This window comes from Micropterus dolomieu, linkage group LG01 (genome assembly GCF_021292245.1).
Source record: "Micropterus dolomieu isolate WLL.071019.BEF.003 ecotype Adirondacks linkage group LG01, ASM2129224v1, whole genome shotgun sequence".
NCBI lineage: Eukaryota > Metazoa > Chordata > Actinopteri > Centrarchiformes > Centrarchidae > Micropterus > Micropterus dolomieu.
In genome coordinates, this window is record NC_060150.1 from 28,161,272 (window position 1) to 28,185,150 (window position 23,879).

The 23,879-nt window shown below is 39.5% G+C and overlaps 1 protein-coding gene and 1 long non-coding RNA gene across 5 annotated transcripts in view; one reads left to right on the forward strand and one right to left on the reverse strand.

The window, feature by feature from the left end:
• The window catches only part of LOC123979374 (NEDD4-like E3 ubiquitin-protein ligase WWP1), a 37,913-nt gene that overhangs the window by 10,679 nt on the left and 3,355 nt on the right, over positions 1–23,879 (reverse strand). The window contains exons 1-14 of one of the 4 annotated variants that reach the window (XM_046063291.1): positions 16,507–16,525; positions 14,448–14,504; positions 14,234–14,325; positions 13,879–14,017; positions 11,723–11,847; positions 11,289–11,441; positions 10,985–11,057; positions 9,213–9,394; positions 6,259–6,667; positions 5,845–5,940; positions 4,120–4,294; positions 2,368–2,422; positions 1,939–2,023; positions 372–500 (exon numbers count right to left, since the gene is read on the reverse strand). In XM_046063291.1, coding sequence (XP_045919247.1) covers positions 372–500; positions 1,939–2,023; positions 2,368–2,422; positions 4,120–4,294; positions 5,845–5,940; positions 6,259–6,667; positions 9,213–9,394; positions 10,985–11,057; positions 11,289–11,441; positions 11,723–11,847; positions 13,879–14,017; positions 14,234–14,303 — 1,691 coding nt within the window. In that variant the 5' untranslated portion in view covers positions 14,304–14,325; positions 14,448–14,504; positions 16,507–16,525. Of the gene's footprint in view, positions 1–371; positions 501–1,938; positions 2,024–2,367; positions 2,423–4,119; positions 4,295–5,844; positions 5,941–6,258; positions 6,668–9,212; positions 9,395–10,984; positions 11,058–11,288; positions 11,442–11,722; positions 11,848–13,878; positions 14,018–14,233; positions 14,326–14,447; positions 14,505–14,652; positions 14,672–16,506; positions 16,526–23,879 lie in introns of those variants that run through there. The other 3 variants (XM_046063295.1, XM_046063302.1, XM_046063283.1) reach the window with 3 other exon arrangements.
• On the forward strand, positions 15,079–17,259 carry LOC123979460. Its single transcript, XR_006827229.1, has 3 exons — positions 15,079–15,285; positions 15,825–15,904; positions 17,169–17,259. It is a non-coding gene; the product is annotated as an uncharacterized LOC123979460 (long non-coding RNA).

The window sequence follows — 23,879 nt, forward strand, 5'->3', positions numbered from 1 at the left end:
TGTGGTACATGTGAAATATGCTTTGGTACAGTCCCACAAAGTTAACATTTGGCTTTCAGAGAAAATTGATCAAATTCCCTGAACGTCCCTGTGTGAAATACAACCTTTAGAATTAACTACCAGGGGGAACCATTTTATTTTCTGAATAAACATATATTTTCTTTACCTTACCTGAGCTGTATATTGGCTAATTTGCTAATTAAAGCAAAACATTACTCCATTTGGTCGTAGTAAACATGTTCTCTTGAACCTATGGCTGCAGCTCTTCAGTCTACCGACAAAACACAGCCTCTGGCATGGCCTCCAGTAATATGTAATTTTAAGTAGCACATATGAACAAACAAGTAAATTATTTTAAAATGCTTTCTTACACAGAGGACTTTCCAGTACGGGGGTCACTGAAAGTGGTGGTTCGGGTGTTGTGATCCACAAAGTAACGCACCCCTTCCCTTGTGTACCGGATCTCCCAACCTTCAGGCAGAGGATCCTCATTCTGTAGCCTGTGCACACACGGACCAATTACATACATGGACTGAGAAATGTGGAAAAGGGAAGCTATGTCCAAGGACAAGACCTAAATCCAAAACACTTAGGCAAGACTTGATTGCAACACAACTCTGGGAAAACTCTTTAACTACACATAGACCTTTGAAACATTGCAACAGGCTTTACCCCATACTTCTGTACTTGTTTTTGTTAAACTACATGCTGCGAGTCTAGACAGGCCAGCCAACTTTGAGTTGCGACTTATGTCTCTACATGAAACATTAGTGAACAATTTTACTTGTTAGCAATACCCTCTGAATTGCTAACACGTATACCAGTACATTAGAACTGCATGAAGAAGTTTTAATGTACTGGTTTTGATAGTGGGCTGTTACTGTTAAACATGTATATAGATAAAAGGCCAGATGTTATGATTGTACTGTCTCGTTTTATGTTTGTACTGTCGGACTTTTTTGTCCACGGCCCCTTGAAAAAGTCAATGTGGACAAACACAAAGCAATTTAATTGATTACTGAACAAGTTTTATATTTTAATGGTATTTCAGTACTAATGTGAACTTCAGTAACAATGTGACATTTTTTCTGAAAATTCCACTTGAAAAATGGTCATTCATTTTTTTTTTTTTGAGAATTTTCATGAAGGACCAACTTGCCATACAACATGAGGTCTGAATTGCAATGTTGGTTACAATCAAGGTTATATCATCTTTTAATCACATTGTACACCAAGCTGTTGCAGCTTCCAGTGTTTTTCTAAAACAAAGTCAACAACAGGTTAATTGTGCTATCATGGCTGAAAGATGGTGAGATCATTTCTGATACTGATGGATCAATTTGAACTCTGTATAACATCATAACCCGCCGTATGGCGTACAAGAAAGTACTATGACTACTGATTTACGTCAGGTAAGATATTTATTTGGATATGCTTAAATGATTTATATTTAGAAGAATAAAAAAAACAAGGGGTGTAAATTGTGAAAGAACAGCGTGGAGCCCAAAAGAGATATTCTGTTGCAGTGATCAGCATATCTTGTTCTTGTAGACTAATGAATTAGTTAGAACATCCTGGAACTGGTTAACACTGGTCTAAGTCGGGGGAAAGTATTCTATTTTGGCACACCAGTTGAGGCCAACAGAATCACGGGTCAATCTCAGAGAGAGCTATGTGATATCAATGTGGTGCAGGACAGGAAAAAGCCCATTAACTCCTAGATGACCTTTGGCATTAAAAATTATGATCTTTGACAGATCCTTAATTATAAATCCCACCTTCCCGTTTAATTTTATTAGAGTAACAACAACACTCACTAACTTCTGTGAGTTATGATGAACAATATATCTTACGCATTTTTATGTACTCTCTAGGTTGACCACAGTGTGAAAAATATCCAATTGTATATATATTGTGGTTTTCTGGCCCTGAGCTCACCCTTGTGTTCGGGGATCTTCCCACTGCGTTGTCTTGGTGTTATGGTTGACAAAGTACACTCGGTCATTGGAGTCCACACGCCTCTCTAAAGTTGATAAAAACAGACAGAAATCTGTAGCTTACAATGTGGCAAGAAATGTCAGATTATCACCACCAACAGACTTATTCAACTAGCTATCATCTGAGATATTTTGGACAGCAGAAGGTAAGAGGTTGAGAGGAGAGTCAAGGTTGTAGAGGCAACAAAAGAAATTTGGATACATTCAGAATAATCTTGATACAACTTATACTGCATCACAAAGTATTTGTACTTTCGTACAAAAAAAACCTTTTTGGCATGAAAATATGTACAATGTTCATTATCAGCAAGAACTACTAGAGTACAGTACATACTGACACCAGCATTTAGAATAAAGAATGTGAACTCACCCCAACCAGGAGGTAGCGGGCCAAGAGGATCATTCTCAGCAGACATCATGGATGCCTGAAAACGAGGGATGACCACATAAACCTCCATTTAGAAAGCAAATGCGAGACACTAATCTGGTCAAAAGTATTCCAAATTTTATGCTGATGGAAAAGATGGAGTTTTGTCGCTGGCACAGGGCCTCTGTGACTGGTTACTGCTGAGTACTTTCTGGCTATCTGTCTTTAGATTTGTGTTATAAGCTAATCACCATCAGTGATGATGACATCACTGCTAAGATCAAAGAATTAAGAGAGCGACCCTAACAAATGTAACCAGACCAGGGCAGAGGCGTGCATATTTTAAATTCTGACACGGTAAAGCTCTCACTTTTCTCACCTTTTCTACACGAGTTGAGCTGTGTACCGAGTTAGTGGGGTTGCATGACAAATGCACCCAGAGAAAGAGATGAGATTTATTAGGTGGAGGATGTGAAGAACATAAGTTTCGGGTAACATAATTAGTAACCACCATCAGAAGATGGGCTCTGATGTCTAAGCTCATTATGAGGATAAGACTGAAAATGAGTTGTTTACCCGAAGAAACACCATTAGAAAATAATAATGTTCATTTGTCTTTGATTTACTCTATACTAAATAAGGCTAATCATTTTTGAAGCATGATGTAGTGTTTTTTAACCACCTTCAGTGCAGTAACTGGATTACATTCATTTAACTATGGTATGAAAATCAAATTGCAATGACTTGCTTGAGAATTATATCACAGAAAGTGTCATTTCTGATTTCACTGCTACCAAAGTTGCATTGTTGTAGTTGCATCATGCACAGTGGTAATACAGTTTTAAGTGCAGATGTACAGGGAAGGTCTGCACTGCATACTGGACATTGAAATTAATGGAAAACCAATAACTGAACTGAATAAAAGCATTAAAAAGTTGAAAACCCAAAGTTAAATGACTATTTTACCAAGGATATGAAATGTTTGTGATTTGTCATTAAAGGGCTTGATATCCAAAATATGCTATCCTTTTAAATTTTCTAAAAAGACAAAGAAGCCATATCAGAGCTCTAGATACTGGTAGAAGGGTTCTTTACCCATTACAGGCTCCAACGAAAAGGAAGAACAGAAAAGAAAAGAGAAGCTAAAGTATCTTCACAAATTTTAAGATTTTAAAAAAAGGTTGCAGTCGGAGCTACATAGGTTTTCTTTGTTTTCTGTAGTACTAGATAAGTGTTGTTAGGGAATTGTTTGAGCATAATGCACGCTTTAAAAATGTGATAAAAGCTAAAAGCTGGATAGATCCAGTGTGGTCAGGTGACTTAATAATGCACAGGGTGCACTGACTGTAAGATCAAAAGACTGCAGCTTAATGCACAAATTCACAGGGGATTTGTAATTGCTAAGAGCGTTAAGTGAAAAGAGTGTTTCAGTCCATGTGGACCTTCCTCGGTACAGGGGAACCTAACTTCGCCTTGAAAAAGATACATTAATAGGAAACACAGGACACGTGTTGTTTTTTGCATCTACTAATATGGCCTCTCTTTCGAACATTGAATTTTCTCATGGCGCAATTATTAGTATGTGGAGTCAGCATGTACAGTGTCATGCAAGGGGTATTGCACAGTACGTAAGAGCGTTAAACTGAATCATTAGGCAGGAGAACTGAATCTGCAAAGCGTGCTTTTTACAGGTGTAACAATATGTTTTGAGGGAACAAGAGGATGGGGGAAGGGTGTGGGTGGGAAGTGTCTTACAGAGTAGAGGTATCTCTGGTTAAACTGGTGCATAGCTCCCTGCAGCTGGCTGCGTTGGCTTTGCCACTGCTCAAAATTGCGGACCGATTCCATGGTAGGACGCTGCCATGTGGTGGTGCGAGTATTGTGATCCACATAATAGATCCTTCCCCGGTCATCCACTCGGCGCTCCCAACTGGCACAGTGAAGGAGATGGACAGTACAATAAGCAAACAGACATGTCCAAGGTACAATTCACAACTTTGCAGAATGAAATTTAAATAAAAGATTATTTTATCATTGATACCTCAAACTGATGTAAAGGCAATAGGCAGCCTGAGGAAACTACTTACGCTACAACTGAACACAATTCATTAAAGTTCTGTAAGTGTAAATGATCAACAACCAATCATGGAAACAATACATGTGTCTGACGATGTGTTACCAGACATTAACTGTCAGTGAAACTGACCTAATCACAGGTTAAACTTAAACAGATTACCACATCCTACACCTTTGTTTTCTCCAAGTAGACCTGGCATGAATGGAATAATACAGCCTGAGGTGTCTTGATGTAGAAAATAACCGAATTGGCGGAGAAAACAAAACTTCACAGGCCTCTTATTATTTTCATATTTCACGACACTTCATCAGTTGCTTCAATATGTCCAGACAGGGCTCAACATTAAACTTTTTTGCAACTGGCCCCACCGGGCCAGTGGGTTTGAAACTTACTGGCCCCAAGACAATTTTTACTGGCCCTCCCTCCAAAAGCTATTTATCAGTGTTATAACAAAACCAAAGACTTATAAGTTATGTTATACTGTTACTACTACCACCTGGATATAAAAAAAACTAAACTAAAATGTAATCACAGTTAGTATTATAAAAAATAAAAAGGTAATAGTTAACAATTTACTTTTAAAACAAAACATACTAACAGACTCAAACATGACATGCTCCCTTTCCTGCTGACATCCATTTAATAAAAAAAAAAGTGTTCACAGAGCAACGGACACAAGTGGCCTCTATCCTGATTGACAGTTCGCCCGATCGGGCCGGTGAGTTGCTAGTTCAACTGTCCCGACGTTACTTTTTACTGGCCACTGGCCCACTGTTATTGTCAACCCCTGTTTTATAGAGGACAGATGCCACTTGAAGAATCCTCAATACAACTCTATAGGGAAAGCCTGTAATGCCAGTGATGATTATCTCACTAGAAAGCTAATCAGAAACATATTTCAGCCAATCATGTGGTTCCTTTGACATAAGGGTCTACTACGCATGCGTCACTACTACCGCATATGCGTAGTAGAAGTATAATCGGTGGGAAAAAAACATAAAACCTTATTGTGGGGCAAAGTCATAAATTTTCTTAGTCATTTTAATCAGATTTTACTGCTGATTCTATACATGCAGTTTTTATGTCCCAGTGACCAGTGAAAGTGCAGTTATGGCTCTCTCCCTATTCATTCAGATATGAGCCCGGTCTTATTAGTCCAAAATAACTGCCTGGAGACATTACCAAGATGGCTGCCGAGTGGCAGGACTTGCGTATAAGGACTCTGATATGTCTTAATCTATGGAGATATGGTTGAAAGCCATCAGTTGTAAAGAGTGGTATGGAGAATTATGTATAAAAGCCAAAAAGCCGCTGCTAAACCAGACAGATGAAAATGATAAAGTTGCAGCTTCCATCTCTGAAAAGGGCTGAAGACAAGAAGTAAGCAAAAGTGAGATGTTCACCCTGGTGGTAGTGGCTGTGGTCTTTCCCATGTAGTAGTCCTGGTGTTGTGGTCTACATAGTAGGTTCTCCCATGGGGGTCCTTTCTCTGCTCCCACCTTAAAGACACAACAATTTAACAAAAGAAAAAAAACAGGCAAACAAAAAGCATCATAAAGTTGTGCAAGAGGACAGATATGTACAGAAATAAAATGTCAGAAAATATCCAATGTAGTTACATGATTGTGAAATATGAGTGTGTTTACGTACTGGATACCCAAGAGGTAGATTTTGCTGGACTATCACTTTAAGGCTGCACCCTCTTATTTACTGGCATAATACACAATATTTAGTTTTTAAATAATCAAAAACAATAGCTTCTTTGTTTAAAGTGATTAAGTGTTTAAGTGTTCAGGTCAGGAAGTCGGGGTTTTTACCCAGGTGGTAGAGGATCTGAGGCTCCTGCATTGGGGGCCTGCTGCCTGGGCTTGGCCCCTTCTGTCGTTACAGTTGCGTTGTTACCACTGCTACCACCACCTCCTGAAGCATTTGCTTCTGCCAGTGCTGGGGAGGAAGAGGACGATGACGAGGAGGTTGTGATGGTGGTGGCCCCCTGTGATGGGGAGGTGAATGTGGAGGAAGCAGCGCCATCAGTAGGCTTAGCAGCAGAAGAGGAGGCTGGAGCCTGCGTGGAGGTTGGCAGGGGTTGAGATGTGCAATTTGGTGCTGTGTCAGAGTCTGGAAGGGTCGTATCTTGACAGCAGTCCTCGTTATCTGCAGGGGGCAGCACATCACCTGTTGTGGCAGACGATGGCTCGAGCGCAGCATCACAGGACTCCCCATTGACTACAGGCAAATCAGAGAAAGACAAGGGTGTTGTTCACCTGCATCGTCTAAACACTTCCTCCATCTGTGACTTGATATCAGTGATGTCTCAGGAAGAGAATTGCCTTTTAACAGACTGACTGGGGCGCAGTTAGCTCAGTTGATAGAGTACGCCTCATGTACAAGGCTGAAACATTACTGCAGTGGCCCAGGTTTGAATCCAGCCTGTGGCCATTCGCTGCGTGGGAACCCCTTTCTCAGGATCATCTACATATATTTATATATGCATTAACTTACAGTAACTGGGCGATCAGCACGTGTCTCTGTGAATGTTAACCACTGGCAAAAGGAATTTAAGAAATTGAAAATGACACGCCCAAGTTGAGTTGATGCCAAAGAGCTGAATTTTGGTCTCATCTGACCACAACACTTTCACCCAGTTCTCCTCTGAATCATTCAGATGTTCACTGGCAAACTTCAGACGGGCCTGTAGATGTGTTTTCTCGAGCAGGGGGACCTTGATTTCAGTCCTTCACGGGGTAGTGTGTTACCAATTGTTTTCTTCTCTTTGGTCTTGGTCATGGTCATGGTGGAGAGTTTGGAATCCGATTGATTGATTGCTTCTGTGGACAGGTGTCTTTTATACAGGTAACAAGCTGAGATTAGGAGCCCTCCCTTTAAGAGTGTGCTCCTAATCTCACCTTGTTACCTGTATAAAAAGACTCCTGGGAGCAAGAAATCTGACTTATTAAAATGCAAATTAATTTATGAATTTTTCTGTATTTCTTTGTTGTTATTCTGTCTCTCACTGTTCAAATAAACCTACCATTGAAATTATAGACCTATTATAAATAGACCATAATAAGTATTTCTTTGTCAGTGGGTAAATGTACAAAATTTGCAGGGGATCAAATCACTTTTCCCCTCACTGTATATCATGGCACCAAACCATTTGAGAAGTTATGTGTGCCTTATAGAAATGCAAGAGTAACATTGGTAAAACAATTCTGGAGTCACCTGTGAGCTTGTCACTCAGTGGAGGAACCACGAATGCCAATACTTATGTTTACGGCACATGGGCAGGATTTTTATTTATTTGAGGAAAATTAATTTTAACTGGATTTTTTAAGTGACTAACTTAAGTAATAAGTTAATATTAAGTAATAATTAGGGCTGTCAAAAATAGCGCGTTAACGACGTTAATTCGTTATTTGTCGTTAATTACGTCAATTTTTTTAACGCATTTCACGCATGCGCATTGTGACAAATTATTCAGGTCAGGAAAGTGGTTGGGACGGGAGCTAGAGGCGAGATGGAGCAAGGTGAGCAAAGTGGGCCTATTGACGGATTCAAATATAAAAAGAATGATGATGGTACAGTTAACAAGTACAAGGTTATTTGCAAGATTTGTAACAAGGAGTTTCAATTTCACCGGAGCTGTTCAACCATGTACCATGTCAACGCCAAACATGCGTTTGCTGGGTCGTCAGGTTCAGCAAGTGGTTCACGCCAGACCACGCTGAATTTGCGCGGGCCATTAACAAAATCAACCTCAGATAATTTGACCAACAAAATAGCAAAATGGATTGCAAAGGATTTTAGACCCGTTAGTATTGTAGAAGACTCAGGTTTCATTGATGTTTTGCAAGTGGCATCTCAAGACTCATCCTATAGGCCACCGTCGAAAATCCACGAGCTCTATCAAAACGAAAAAGAAAAAAGGAAAGAGGTCTTGGCTCAAGTAAATCATATCGCCCTGACAGGAGACCATTGGACATCAGTGAATAACAACAATTATTAACAATTATTTGGCTGTGTTAATAAACAGACATAATATTAAAATTATGTATCTGTGTCTTTTTATTTATCTTTTGGTATGCATTTCAGAAAAAAAAAAATGGTTAGGATTCAGGTGTAATTGCAAATAGTGATTAATCATGATTAATCCACTGAAAATTCTGATTAATTTGATTAAAAATTTTAATCATTTGACAGCCCTAGTAATAATTAAATATTCTCACATCAACTTCAGCTCAGTGCAGTCAATGTGCTATTGGTGCCCTGCCTACCCTCCACAGAATACTGAAATCTGCTTTCCTATTCTTCCTGTTATTCTCTCCAGGGAGTTTGAGAGAGTTGCTGACAGCAGCAGAGATTACAGGCCTCACTTAATGAAAATGAATCTGCTGATCTTCTCTACTGTTCAGTGGGACCAAGTGAACCATGAAGAGCTTAAACTTAAAACTGGCTTGTTCCCACCCCAGGCAAAATGATGAATACCTGCTGGAATGATACACATTTTATGAGTCCATAGCTTATTAAATAGTTAGTATATAGTACATACATTCAGTAAATATGTTGTCCAAGTAAATTATATCCAACAACATTGAGACTCATAGGGAATGATGAGCATAAATGAGAAAGACACACCCGAATAACACACATGTTGGGAGACTTCAGGGTTTTGTGACACTGAAAAGGCTGGAGACACATCGTGACAAACATGGGAACATTTCAAGGTAGCAAATTCACACATTGTGAAATGCAAACTAAAATTCAAGCTCACCCATCCTACCCTCTGTGTCACTGTCTGAGGGTTGGTGGATGGGGGTGGAGTCGAGTGTGGCGTCTCCATTGACGACATGACTAAGGGCAGGGCTGCAGGAGCTGGAAGGCACCTGACCATCTACACCATTGGAGGCCGAACAGAAACCTGACCTCGGTCCCCAGTCTGTACCATTCACTGAGCTTTAGGAGAAAACACAAAACGAGTTCAAAAGCATTTTATAAAATATGAATTGGTGAGACAACAATTCCTTAACTAATCCTAACACATTATTCACCTATATAATACATACAATAGAAGTTAAAAACAAAAAACTCAAGTTTTGTTTTTCTACTGGCCCAAAACAGGCTTGTAATCGATATACAAGGCTTAGTGAGGGCGAGCTAAATGTGAGCTATTTCCACTGTGTGTGCAGGAGATAAAAGACTCCTGTGACATTGAGACTATTGTCTTGTAGGGGCAAGGACAGGACACAACATGACGACTTTATGACGTAATGGGCACAGCTAAAGAGGCCCTTTTGTGAGCTGGCAGAGTTCAGTCGGTGCCACATGCGCGCCCACACTAAGACCAATACAAAATCTGCCATATGACTCAAGTCCAGGCTTTAGCAATAAGAAAAACGTCCGCTCAATAAGCCAGCAACTAAGAAGAAAGAAACAGAAAGGGTCAATGCCAAGTATTGGAATTAATTTTACTGCTTACTAAACTTAATACACAATTACCGGTAAAACACACTGCACAGACAGTGATGCCAGCTATATCAGCAGAGTGTCCACATGTGCACACTCTGCCCGTGCAGTCACTGAGCACGAAAATGTGTTTTGGGGAAATGGCTTTGGAGGGTGGCCTGAAGGGAGGGCGTGGGATTTTTTTGGTTGAATACTTTCAAAATCCAGCTGTCTCTTGCTAGTTCTCTAACACTGCCTCTCGGTCAACACGAAGGGTTTCCCTATTTGGCTGTCTGAATAGAAGTAGAAACATAAGCTAACCGGAATGGAGGGAAAGAAGCAAGGAAATGACAAAGCAAAGCAAAGTAAAAACAAAATTATAAGAGAAATCGCTGCACAGGCAAGGTGAGTAAGGCTCAGGGAATAAACAGATTTCAAAAGAGAAAAATGACTAGAGAGACACAGGTTGAAAGAGGTGAATAGAATAGAGAAGAGAGGCGATGGAGTGAAGACTGCTAGAAAACACTGAAGTGTAACAGTGGCATTAAAGGCAATAAAGGACAACAAGTTAACAGACAAAGAGAGACACAAATGAAAAGAGGTAGGGGGAACACTACTAAGTATTAAATATACCCCTGTTTCTGTCTGGCTCTTTTCTGCATTGCAGTTGCTGAGAGGAGCCAAGACACCCCCCCCTCCTCCTCCACAAACACTTCCACCAACCTCCCGTCTCCGATGAGCAGACGTGCTTCCTTTGTGGCTTTCCAATAAAAACCTGTTACCCTCGCTGAAGGGCACTTTCACAGCGCGACAGATAATAGAGACTGGCACCAGAACTTAAATCAGGAGAAGGGAATAGCCAGTATTGAGACAAAGCAAGACAAAACACAGACAGACAAGACACAGAAGTCTCAGAGGTACATCTGAGACTGCCGGCATTCCTTTACTTGAGGGTAAGCATGCTTCTTAGATTGAAGGGGTTATTCTAACCAGGCCATTTACCATTTTAGGAAAAGTGAAGTAGACAGAATGTTCTTCCTCATGAAATATGTGATGCAACATAAAATGCTCCAAAATGGCTGGCTCATTGAGGTAATTTACCTGTTGGCAGCCCTTGAGGAAGAAGAAGACGAGTCTCCATTTTCATGGATGGCATCACCGTTCTGTTGGAACTCTGGAAAGGATTGGTAAGTGTAGTAAATTACTTCAAACAAGAAACAACTGGTAAGTGATTGATTGTACGAGGATTGGGTGATAGTGTACCAGTATTTCCTGAGTACATGGATCTGTATGCAAGTTTTTGTGCCATTTTCCTCTCAATGTGCTTCGTCGTTGATCGTCGTTCACCAGTACACATATATCAATACAATATCACCCACCCGTAACATATAAATACTAAGCTTACTGGTGCCATTTGCTGCATTGCCATTGGTAAGCGGTGCCAGTTCCTCCTGATCAGTGACAGTCAGTCCATCTAGGTAGACAGTCAGCTCCCCTGTGGGTACAAGAGCGCCCTTCTGCTCCACGTTCAGCTTCAGCACCTCTTTCACATTCTCCACTGTAGAGTCAAAGCAGGAATGGTGTGGGCATTATGACAGTGTTCACATTAGAGAATATCAGGCAACCTCAACAAGCCTGCTGTCATGGTGATTCTGATCAACACAATTTGAGATGATAAGGTTATGTATAGGGCAAAAGACAGAAAAGGTTTAGAATACATGACACTGATGCCAGCTAGTTTAAATAAATAGTATGAATCAGCTATTGTCTGATACTGTAGTAACTGTACACATTGTATTACAACACCGTTCTATATGTTTGATGTAGTTTAAATCATACATTTTCTGTCATGCTGCTCCAAGGCTTGAAATAGGTCTAGCGTTGCTTTGCCCAGCAGAGCATCCGTCTTCAGGGTGTGGTGACTCCATACTTTGAAATGCACCTGTGTGTGCAGTGTTACATTCCTAGAAGGTGAGGCAGGAACACACAAACAACAAATGTCATTCTGAAAACAACTTTTAACACAAATTTACGTCATGAGAAGGAAAACAGACACATGCTGTCATTTCAGCTGTAGTAATATACAAAGAAAAACAAAATGTTACAAATATTTGTTATGTATTTAGCACCTGTGCACTCGATCAGTAGTGTTTACACTCCCACAGATAAGTATAATACAAGTGTTTTATAATCGTGTGAGACTTAACTACCATAAAAGTTCCAACAAGAGTAGTTTACGACTGGACCATGTATGGTCAACGTGCTATACTGCGACCAAATTGTTACATTGATAGTCAATGTAGTGTCTATAATGTGAATTCCAGGATATTAGATGTTCATCTGCAATTTTCTATAGTGGTTCCAGTTATAGCTGTTCTTAAAGTGTACTGAAGTAAAATATTTTAATAGTATTGAGTATTAGGCATTAAAATAAAAAATTTAAAGTCTATCCGTCATCTCCTTCTCACAGCAGTAGATTTAATGTTGTTTTCCAGTTTCATCATACTGTTTCTGTCTCATCTGTGCACACGAGATACCGTGATGTACACCATTGCACTGTGACTCACTGGCAAAAAATGGACTGGTTATTGATTTCTCGTAATTGTGTGTTTGTGCTTGTGGGTACGGGACGGACCCAGTGGCATAGACCACATCCTAATTTGCTACTATTCTGCCAATGACAGCCTTAGAGGGAGAAGCCTACTCAATGTCAGTTACGTATAACTCCAGACCCTATGAGTATAGGTGCAGCCCCGTAAGTTGTGACCCAACTGGTTCCTTTAACTAGCTGAAGAAAAAACTATTGCTATTGCTAAAAAAAGGCTATTGTTAGTGGGTTCATCCTTTGCTAGCGCAGCAATAAAGACTTTTTTGTCTACGCACTCTTACTACGTGGGACCCACTGGTGTAAGTGTAAGTTTATTAGTTTAGCTTTATCTATAAGCTTGGGCCATTTTGAGATCAGCATTGGCTTTCTGTAGGAACGTTCTGTTTGATAATACAGATGTTTGTGGTCATTTCAGAAATCCTGTGAGTCTGTCTCTCATTTTATCTCCTTCAAATAATAAAGTGAATGGGAATTCATGAGTTGTCCTCCTATACTCATTTAGTGTATAGGGATATCACGAGAACAGATACTTTGGTACCAAGTTGATACCAAAATTCTGAAAACATGTCGATATTTGTTTTGCTCAGTACCGAAGATCCAACACGTGGAAGTTAGCGTCAAGGGCAGCTGCAGCGACAGCTCTGCCTCGATTCGTCAAGATGAAAAGAATTGTGTATGGAAATGGGGGTGAATGTGTTACCTTCTGTTACCTTCAATAGCTCAGTTTCAAAGCCTCCATTTCTCCCAGTTTTGAGATATGTTGAAGATAATTTTGGCATACGTTTCACAGTTTTGATCACCTCCAACGTGCCTGTTACTATAGGCGAAGTTAGGGACCGTCTTCAAAGTGCAATACGATCCATTTCAATCATCAATAACTTTTTTGTTTTTCCAACCTAAAATCTCAAACCACTGCAAATATAGATAGTAATCCCCTTAAACATTTCACACCTGTGAGTTTGTAAAGAAAAGTTAGGAAAATGAAATTATTAATTTATTAATTAAATACGCACAGTGCATGGTTGTAATTTCAAAAGCTTTCTCATTTATGAATATATTGACATCAAATCACCTCTCACCTGTCCTGGACATCCTCTCAACACTGTCACAGCTGTTAGTTGTTTTTTGTAATGGTTAAATGTTTTTATTAAAAAGGAGTATGTTGAAGTACATGGGATTTATTGTTTTTACCATGGTATCGACAATTGTGGAATTTTACTAGTTTTGGTATCGACTACTAAATTTTTGATATTAATAGTATATGATGCACATAGATGTTAAATAAGGAAAAAGAAGATATGAGAGAAAAACTGAGGTAAAGTAATAACATGCTGTAACACACAGACTGATGAGATACACACAGACAAGGCAAATTGTAGCTCCTTACAGAGTGAGCCTCTCATCCCATTTAGGACTGGAGGAGCTGTGAGACTTCGCTGTGCGGCACGACACCCCCTCCGCTGTGACCTCTACATAAATGGCAGTTCCAAACAGGGTTCTCCTCCTCTTGAATTTGGCACAGGAAACTGATGGTAGATACATACAGGAAGTGGAAATTGTGACATATTCAGCATAAAGTCAACACTCTTATTCAGATAAAATACTGCGATATATTATTGATCCTTAAGGGAAAACCCTCTTCACAGTGCTTCAATGTGAGCTCTCTGAGGGAGTGACAGGATCTAGACCCTGAGGCCACCCCGCCACTCCCAAATATTATAGCATACTGTATTTGGACTCACCAATGGCATGGAGCTGTGACGTTCTTCTGTGGTTATGGCTAGACTCTGCTCTAGATAAGGCCGTGGCCATGTCATACACCACAGTGGGAACCCTTCAAAACCACACACACACACACACATTTAGTGTAATATTTATATGTAATATTATATTTTAATTATTACCCTATTTATAATTCTACATTGACATAATGCTGGAAAAATAATCTATACTCACAACTGGTGTGTGCTGCTAGACCCTCTGATTCAGCCCACTCCGTGTCCCATGGTTCCTCTGAAAACAGAAAACAGTACATTTTTAGGACAAGGCTGCAAACTGTAGCAATTCAACCAAGTATGGTGGTTTTTTTTGGTCATAAGCAGTGAGCGTGTAAAACATGCTCGCGAGCAAATTATGTTACTCCACACGCGCAAAAATTGACCTTCAAGCACGATAAAGTACTCGCGCAAAATTCAACAACCGAGAGTTGTACAGGTAGCTGTAAGCGAGCGCCTGGCATGCTCTCAAAGGATAACTCTGCTCGCACGTAGTGGGCTTCTGCTCGCGGAGTGGTGTTCAGCTCGCGCAGTGGATTTCTGCTCGCTCAAGTCTACATGACTTTTGACAATTTGGGGGCGGAAACCAAGGAGGGCACTGACCCTCTTACGATTGGTCACTTTCAATGTGATCACAACCAGTGCCCTTAAATAAGAGAGTTACGACTCTCCCATTGACGTCTGTCAGAACTGTGGAATGTGGAAGTGACGCGTGTCACGGGGCAGCCGACAGTTCTGAAAACACATAGACAAAAAAAAAGTTCTGAAAACATCATGATTTATCATTGTCAGGTCTCTTGGGGAAAACCGCATGCAAGATATATTGTTATATAATTAAGTTTCTTAAAGAAACTGTTTTATTTATTTTACTGCTTAATCTCTTGTTCCACACTCCAGTCCAGTTGGTGGCGGTAATGCACCATTAAACTGGTTTGCCCACCGCCAATAAACACAAAAGAAGAAGTTCCAGGATTGTAACCTGTTCATTTTTGTTGTGTCCGACCAACCTACGCTCGCTGGTAAGTTGATGAAATTACTGCCTTTATAGATATTTTAACCCATTAACTGACCTCTTGTGAATTTAGTCAATAGTGGTATTTTATGTAGCTGGCTTTAGTTCATGTTTATTGGAAAATATTAACTAATTTCATCAGATTGTGTGCAGCTAGCTAACCTGAGCAACACTTCACTGGCTAAGTTACCATAAAGTTAACGTTACTCCCTGTCAGTTTGCCGACATTTACTTTAAATGTCAAGTTAAGTGTACGTTGATTCATTGGCATTCAAAGTTTATCTTCGGTTATTAGAATTATAGTAGAAGTTAGCAGCACTTAGTGGCTGCCGTAGTAGTAACGTAACGTTACTATGAACGGTAACGTTAGCTATGTGAAATAGATAACATGGCAAGCTTGTATCTAGCAAGGTTGTTCCTTGGTTAACGTTAATTCGGTCATTAACACTGGACAGTGAATCGGCTGATAAGATCAGCAGCACAAAAACCAAGTAACGTTATAACTGCAACAGATGGATAACGACTTCATATGTTTTTCTGTTGAAGAGCCTGACATATGAAACCATCGGAGACTTACTTTAAGGAGCGAGCAAGCCAATTATCCACAAAGGATCCAAATATCAACGGTATGTCAAAAACTGAATATTTTAACCTTCATGAAGGTAGGATTATTGCAGGACTGCATTAGTTTTAGCTCGGTGTACCTAATAAACTGGCTGCTGTATCTGCTTATAGGCCTCATAGAAACGTGCCAAACTTGTATATTTAAGAGTAAGTTAGTGGAGTGCAAATACCATATCTTACTGTGTTGAATGCTCTTAGTGACCTTAATAGGGGCACCTTTACAATGTAATGCAGTTTAATACAACAGCTGTGCCATTATTTAATTAAATTTACACACATGAGCATAAATGTGTAAATTTAATTAAATGTTTAATACTGAGGTTAAAATTAAAGGCGGTTTTACTGAACTACATTGTGTTTGATATGAGGATTTGTTTTGTCCTCCCTATTTACATAATGTACATTACAGGGCCAGAATATCAGAAACTCCTCTAAATATAATGCAGCTCAGTACAACACCAACATCACCAATTATGACCTCAGTGATAAAACATGTACATGAATTTCTATGTATGTCTGTGTAAATAAATCCAAAACAGGCATCATAAAAGCAGAAATCATGGCTGAGCTGGTATATTTATTACATTAGATTGTATAGGTGTACCTAATAAAGTGACCACTGCAGACACAAGTCAAGGTTTTCCCTGTTGCTCCTCTGGGATGTGTGGTTCAGTGTGGTCACCCCATAGACTGTGTGGGTCACCCAAACGACTGGGCTAGCCTGCCACCTAAACTACAACAAATCTCAACAGTGATGACCAACAAAAGCATACTTTATAATCTGAGAATTAACATAGAATTATTTGCAGCCTAAAAGTGTGCTGACTTTTTTACTTTTTTACCTTGCAGCGATTGATTTGGCTTTTTACCTGGATGTGTGCACACTTGATCCCTCTTCTGCTATTTATTTGGTCATTAAATTCAAAGAATTTGCAACAAAGTAGTAGTACTAAATATGACCATTTTATTAAGGTGTCTTACAACTTTTAGTCCACTGAAATAACATGAAAAAAAGTTTATAGTTAGGTAATATCAAATTCTTTACTGGGGCACAGAACCAAATAACCGAAATCATGCCAATGTCCAGATACAACTGGACCTATCTGTGTACTCTCACTCCTGTAATCTCAACCTCATGAAATTATTTGGGAAACACTGGCTTTCCATGTATATCATCATTAATATTAAAATCCATGTCTTAAATGTATTAACCTTGTATAACATGTATTAACACTGTTTCATCTTTCTTATTCTTGTTCTTTCCAGCAGCACCATGCTCGTGTCTCCTCAAGTCCTGGTCTGGGGCCTATGACCTGGTCTGCTTCTGACAGTCCTCAACAAAAAGGAAGTGGTTGCCTTACAAGTACAAAGCAAACAACAGCCAGCAAATGGTAGATGAATGATAAACAAATGGCAGAGTATTAGCATACACTCAAAAACTCATCCTGAGCTAAGAAAGGAAATGCAAATGTATGTGGCATCAGATGTTTCTCTGTCTCTTGATTGGTCTATGTTAAAACTCTCACCTACATGCAGATGTTTATTGTAAATCAGACAACCTTTTGCTTAGGAATAAAAACCCTGTGACCAATGCTAATTTCTCACAAGTTAATTACAGTGAAATCCTAAAAATCAGCAACTTATAATGTATTTCTCACAACAGTTACTGTAGTAATCAATGCACATTATACGAAAAGTGCTGCAAATATAGTCTGCTGTAAATGTGTTGTAACATCACACCTCTTCCCTCCAAAATTAAACACAAAACGGATAATACTGCTTCCCCGACTCCCCAGAAGAAATGGTATCATATGTAAGTATAAGGATTGTAATCAAAACACATTAGGCCTTAATATTTATGCGAAAACTGCTGCAAATAGTCGCTGCTGGTGTCTGTCCCACCTGAAACCATTCAAAGTGGTTGACAGCGGGGATTGGTTGGAATTACTGAGAGCTGCATGGAGCACGTGATCACGTGGCGGCGAGATCAAAGAGTGTCGTAACTCTCTTATTTACGGGCTCTGATTGTGATCACGTCGAAAGTGATCAATCATAAGAGGGTCAGTGCCCTCCTTGGTTTCCGCCCCCAGATTGTCAAAAGTCACGTAGACTTGGGCGAGCAGAAATCAGCTGAGCGAGCAGAAATCCACTACGTGCGAGCAGAGTTATCCATTGAGAGCATGCCAGGCGCTCGCTAGCAGCTACCTGTACAACTCTCGGTTGTTGAATTTGTGAGAATTTGAGTACTTTGTAGATGTGTGCGCGAAAGTTAATTTTTGCGCGTGTGGAGTGACAATTTGGAGTGACGTGTGGAATGATAATTTGCTCGGCAGCATGTTTTACACGCTCACAACTTATGACCAAAAATAAACGCCATATCAAAGTTTGACATTTGAGTGAGACACCGATTTATGAATTTGTATGCATTGATGCCGTAACATTGCGCAAATGTTTTGCACATACCAATTGCTGTGTTCTCCAATAATATGAGGACATTGTGTAAAAAACATGCTGCTTTGCTTTTTTCATGGTCACACAAAAATATTAAATTTAGTGGTGCATTCAACAGTTGCACAATTGACCAGTGTCTCACTCCAACTGATCACCAACCAGAAAACTCTGAACCCGCTCTCGCACTGTTAGTCCAGACAGTTGTGACTGAGTGGGTAACTAACTGATATAGTTGCATTATAAACATATAAACTGAAGAGCAACCTTGCTCTGTTTTGGACTGTGAGCTGCACTTTATCGGAGGGGCTGAAGTTAACGTGTGTGTAGATTTGTGGTGAGAGTGCTCCTTGATCAGAAGTGTTGATGGTTGGTATCGGTTTCACATGCAACATGCAGTCCCAAACTGTGTTGGTCAAACGGTCCGAAGGGGATACTTCCATCAGAGCAATAACGTAATGCACAGCACAGTAAAGCAGGTCAGGTAGACTTAAAAATGATCATGAACTCTCATTAAATGATGACGTTATATATACACACACACACACACGAGATATTACATGTGAAAAGGATCTACAGGGGAACACATAGCCTGAAAGCAATACAGATTGCCTGAGAGCCTTCCCGCATTATATTCCATAATATTTTGAATCGTCACCTGAATATTGTGTTTCCCTTTACATAAATAAAAATATTTCACCAGAGTGCAGGCAATTAACTGTTTAATGCTCTAAATTTTCATATATTTCAGCATTAAAGATTTCTTAAAAATAATGTTAATATCTCGTCTTGATCTTGTGAACCCAATCTCATCTCTTGAGCTAGGTGTTTCGTCAAACTCTACTGATTACAATATGAATATAAATACTACATTATCATATGATATCTATCTCTATATCCAACTAGATCTATCTATCTGTCTATCCATCCATATTTATGTAAGGCACCTAATTGTTTTTAAGAATCCTTAATCATGCTTCAACAACATGGTGAAACTACAAAATTAAGATGTACTTTGAATATGGTTTTCTTTAGGAGTCTTCTCATTTCTTGAAGTCCAGACATGCTAGCCTCCTCCACAGCAACAGAACAAAACAACAAGATAAATCGTGCTATTAATTGTCTGAGCTCCATATGTCACTACACCCACTGTATCCTGCTCCTATACCAAGGCCCCAATTAGGACCGAGTGTTTTTTGATATGATTAAATGATCACAGCACCAGGTTGACACATAGGCCTGTTAATCACCCAACATAGACTCCGAGTTCAAGCAGGCAGCTTTTAAGCAGCTTAGGAGAAACCCAATTAAAAAGATAGGGACAGTTCGTGCCAGAATTAACTGATCAGTGTGCAGGCTACAGGGCAGATGGAGATAAAACATTTTCCAAGTCAGCAGCCAGTCAAAGCTAAGTCTGCTATTTTGCCACTCTGAAATTTTCATACCACCATAAATCACTAGTGATCCACTAGGTTAATCAGTAATTTAAAAAGCTCAGAGCACAACATAAATTAGTTTTTTAAAAACACATCAATTATATTATATGTCAAAACCTCTTTCAAAGTCTTCCAGAACCGTGCACAACATAAAACGCACATTTATCAAGGAACAAAATATGTACAGAAATAATAAGCAATATGCTTTTCATTGTTAAAATAGACAAATCATTAAAAAAATCCCTTATTCTTTTAGAAAAATAGCTACATAAAAAAGGAGGAAGTTACTAGAATTAACCTATAACAAATGCTGAAACTTTGATGACTTGACGATACCATATAATTTTGATTTCTAATACATACTGTAGCTAAAGAGACACAAAATGCTAAATAACAACGAGGAATAGGTTGACACTGCTTTACAGCTCTCCATACAGAGTAAGCAGGCGACAACTAAAGCAGAAAAAAAAGGGGATAAGTTATGGGAATGGGACAGAGTCCAGCGGTCATCTGCCATCACTCTCAAGAGTCATGACAAATGAATAATGAAAACAGTTATTAGCCTGGGAATAAACTGGCAGATCCCTCTGGTACTGTTTATTTCGAATGATTGACACATGTGTCAACAGGTTTTATATGCTATATGAAATATGCTACTATACTGTGTTGTAAAATGACAATAAGTGACCCTTGATACCTTGATATAAAGCATATTTGATTTTTTAGCTATGCAAAATTCCAAATAAATGGATGGCACGCTAATCCTGAGAAGAACAAAACCCAGTCAGTATAATTTCAATGAGAAATGCATCCCACCTGGGAACTGCCCAGAAAATTACCAAGAGTAATCATTGCAAAATTGTTTATTTGAGGTGGTACTCCATGTTTCTTCTCAATTTTTTTTGTCGTCAATCAAAAAGGAACTAGTGATTTGTGTTTTTTACTGAGTAATAACTGAAACAGTGCAGACAACTGACAGTAGTCAAACAATCCTACATACATTTCTATTAACACAAACTTGACAATTTTGTTACTTAGTAAAAAGGAATCAGGTCCAGAATCAAACATTATTCAGTAAGTTGGTACTCCATAACTTTTATTTACACCTAGGGCTGTCACGATAACCGCAAAATTTAAATACTATTGGTCAAGCCTACCGCGGAGGATGGCAATCACCGCAACAACCGCAATGTTCATACTGTACACTTCAGGGCTTGTTAAATTAATAAATGAGTGCTTCAGAAGTTCCTCAACCGTAACGAGCTCTGTAACGGTTCAAGGACGGATCGCCATGGGCTGTACATGACTCGGGATACGTGTGAAAAAGACACGGTCAAACTACAAAAAGCAGTATGCTTGGATATGTTGTTGACTAGCACCCAGCAGCTAGCTTGTTCCGACCATAAAGCTGCTGTTAGCGGCTCGCTGTGCAGTGAGGTAACAGACACTTGTAAGTGTAATTTATACTTCTGCGGTGAATCGATGGCGTAGGTGACGGCATAGGCCAGGGGGCTACGCAAAGGCTAACCGTCGCCTGAAAATGTTTTTTTTTCTTTTTTTAATCTTTATTTCATCTCTTAACACACAAGACAAAAGTGTATTAAATGACAAAATATAACACGACGTAACTATAACTAAAGAACAAAAAAAACAAAGGGTATCATGTGACAAACAACAAAAGGCATCTCCTCAAAAATGTAAATACACATCGAGTCGACGTGGACTGTAAGCACTTTAATTGGTCGGCTGGGTAGCCTCGCAATGCCTCCGAGTCGACCGGAAGTGCCCCGTGCTTTGTAGTAACTTACTAGCGGCCAAAACGGCGGCTGTGACACAGTGGATCAATTCATTTGACCGTCGCAACCCGACCGAAATTACTCGTTTCGCTATTGGAATGTGATCCATTTGGTCGGTAATATTTGAAAAGGCGACACCAGCCGCACGTATACAATTTTACCCCCATTCACGTTAGCCGACAAAAGTCAAAACAGTGGACGCTGAAGCGCTACTGTCGACTAGCGTTTGGGGGTGTAATTGCAGAATGACAGTATAAATGCCTGGCTACGTGCATAGCCTACGGCGTAGCTACATACACAGACCCCACGCAGGAGTATAAATCAAGCTTTACTCTGCTATATGGCACCAAATAACTTAATTGATGAAAGATGCGATAATACCTGTTGAGTCCTAACATATTGCCGCAGTGGAAATTACTTCACCGCGACAGCCCTATTTACACCTTACCTTTAATTTGAATACCTACTGCATGTTATTATTGCTTGTTTGTACACATCCTGGTTTGTACTTAGCACTGTGTAGCACACTAACCTAGCTACTGTATCTTTGCTGTCTACCAGCATTGGCCAACCTAGCAAACTTGTTCCACTGACATCCTTACTCTACCAATAGCGGTCTATTGCCTTTTCTCTTTCTTCTGACAGATTTAAAAATAAATCCTAAAAACATGAGCGAATGGTGCCATGTCAGGGCCACTTTGTTTGAAAATAACGTATTCTACTTACTTTTTAATTATAATATTTTTTGTATTAAGTATGAAAGTCTGAGTTAAAGATTCACTTTGCAGGGGATTCCTCATGAAGAATGCAGCAGCACTGAAAAATATAGTGGCTAAGTAATTAACAAGGTGTCTTCCAACAAGAAGGACCTAATCAATTCCTGGCCTTAGCACTTTCTGTATCAGGTTTTATGCTCTGTCTGGGTCAGTCTGGATTTCCTCTGGGTGCTCCAGTATATTCTGGCAATCAACAAACACGTCAAGTGGGCGGCAGACTAGGGATGTCCTAATCAAGTTTTTTTCCTCCATTTGATGCCAATATACTAATCATATTATATTATCCACACTACAAGAATTAAAACCTCCGCACTATAAGCACATTAAAACCAATAAGTAAACTATACTTGAGAATTGAGAAGCTCAGACTGAGGAAAAACAGACTGCACCACAGTTCTCTCTTAATGGTAAGTGCCTTGCTGTGATTTCTGAATATAGTTCATTTTGTAAATATCGATCTGGCAGATTAGCTTGGGGCATCCCTACTGAAGTCATTAGATTTGCCTGAAAGCAAGAATGTGGACTCCAACTGACTAGCAGACGCTGGGGCAAAATTTAATATCGAGCCTTATTTTTAAAAATATGCGTTAAAAAAATTTGTCATAAGGGTATTTGCACAATGTGCGAGTGTAAAATTTGTCTCCTCCTCTGAAATGCCTTGTAAAGACAACCAGCAGTGTAGCGAGATGGTATGTGACAAATTGATCTATGAAATACTCCGGGACACTTAACCACTGTCAGCACATTAGTCATATCCAACAACTCCCTGCAAAAGGAGGTATGCATTAAGTAATATAGAGAATACACTAACATGCCCTGCATCAGACAGCTGGGAAAGGTTATCAGCTGCTCATCAGCTCTTGGCTGCATTACATATCGTATAGGGCCTGAAATAGCAATTCTGTGACTTACTGGACAGGCCTTCCTCTTTCTTAAATCATGCCAGGTTTAAACTTGACCTAAACTATGGAGAATCTAACTTGATCCTCCTAAAGGTTTCAATACAAGCAATACAAATATCTAACAGGCGATTAAAATGTGAATATTTAATTTTTTATGTTGTTGTTATTTATTAAACTAAATATCTGTGGGTTTTGAAAAAGCAGCAACAGTTTCAGTTGAGGTAGGAAAATTTCACTATCTCCTTACAATTTATCTATCAAACCATTAAACACAAAAGTAATCTGCAGATTAATCTAAGATGACAACAATAATTAATTGCGTGCCTTGTCTGAATAAAAAGGTCCTTGGCCTTGCACCTTGCTTTAATCAGTAACATATACACTCACCTAAAGGATTATTAGGAACACCATACTAATACTGTGTTTGACCCCCTTTTGCCTTCAGAACTGCCTTAATTCTACGTGGCATTGATTCAACAAGGTGCTGAAAGTATTCTTTAGAAATGTTGGCCCATATTGATAGAATAGCATCTTGCAGTTGATGGAGATTTGTGGGATGCACATCCAGGGCACGAAGGTCCCGTTCCACCACATCCCAAAGATGCTCTATTGGGTTTGA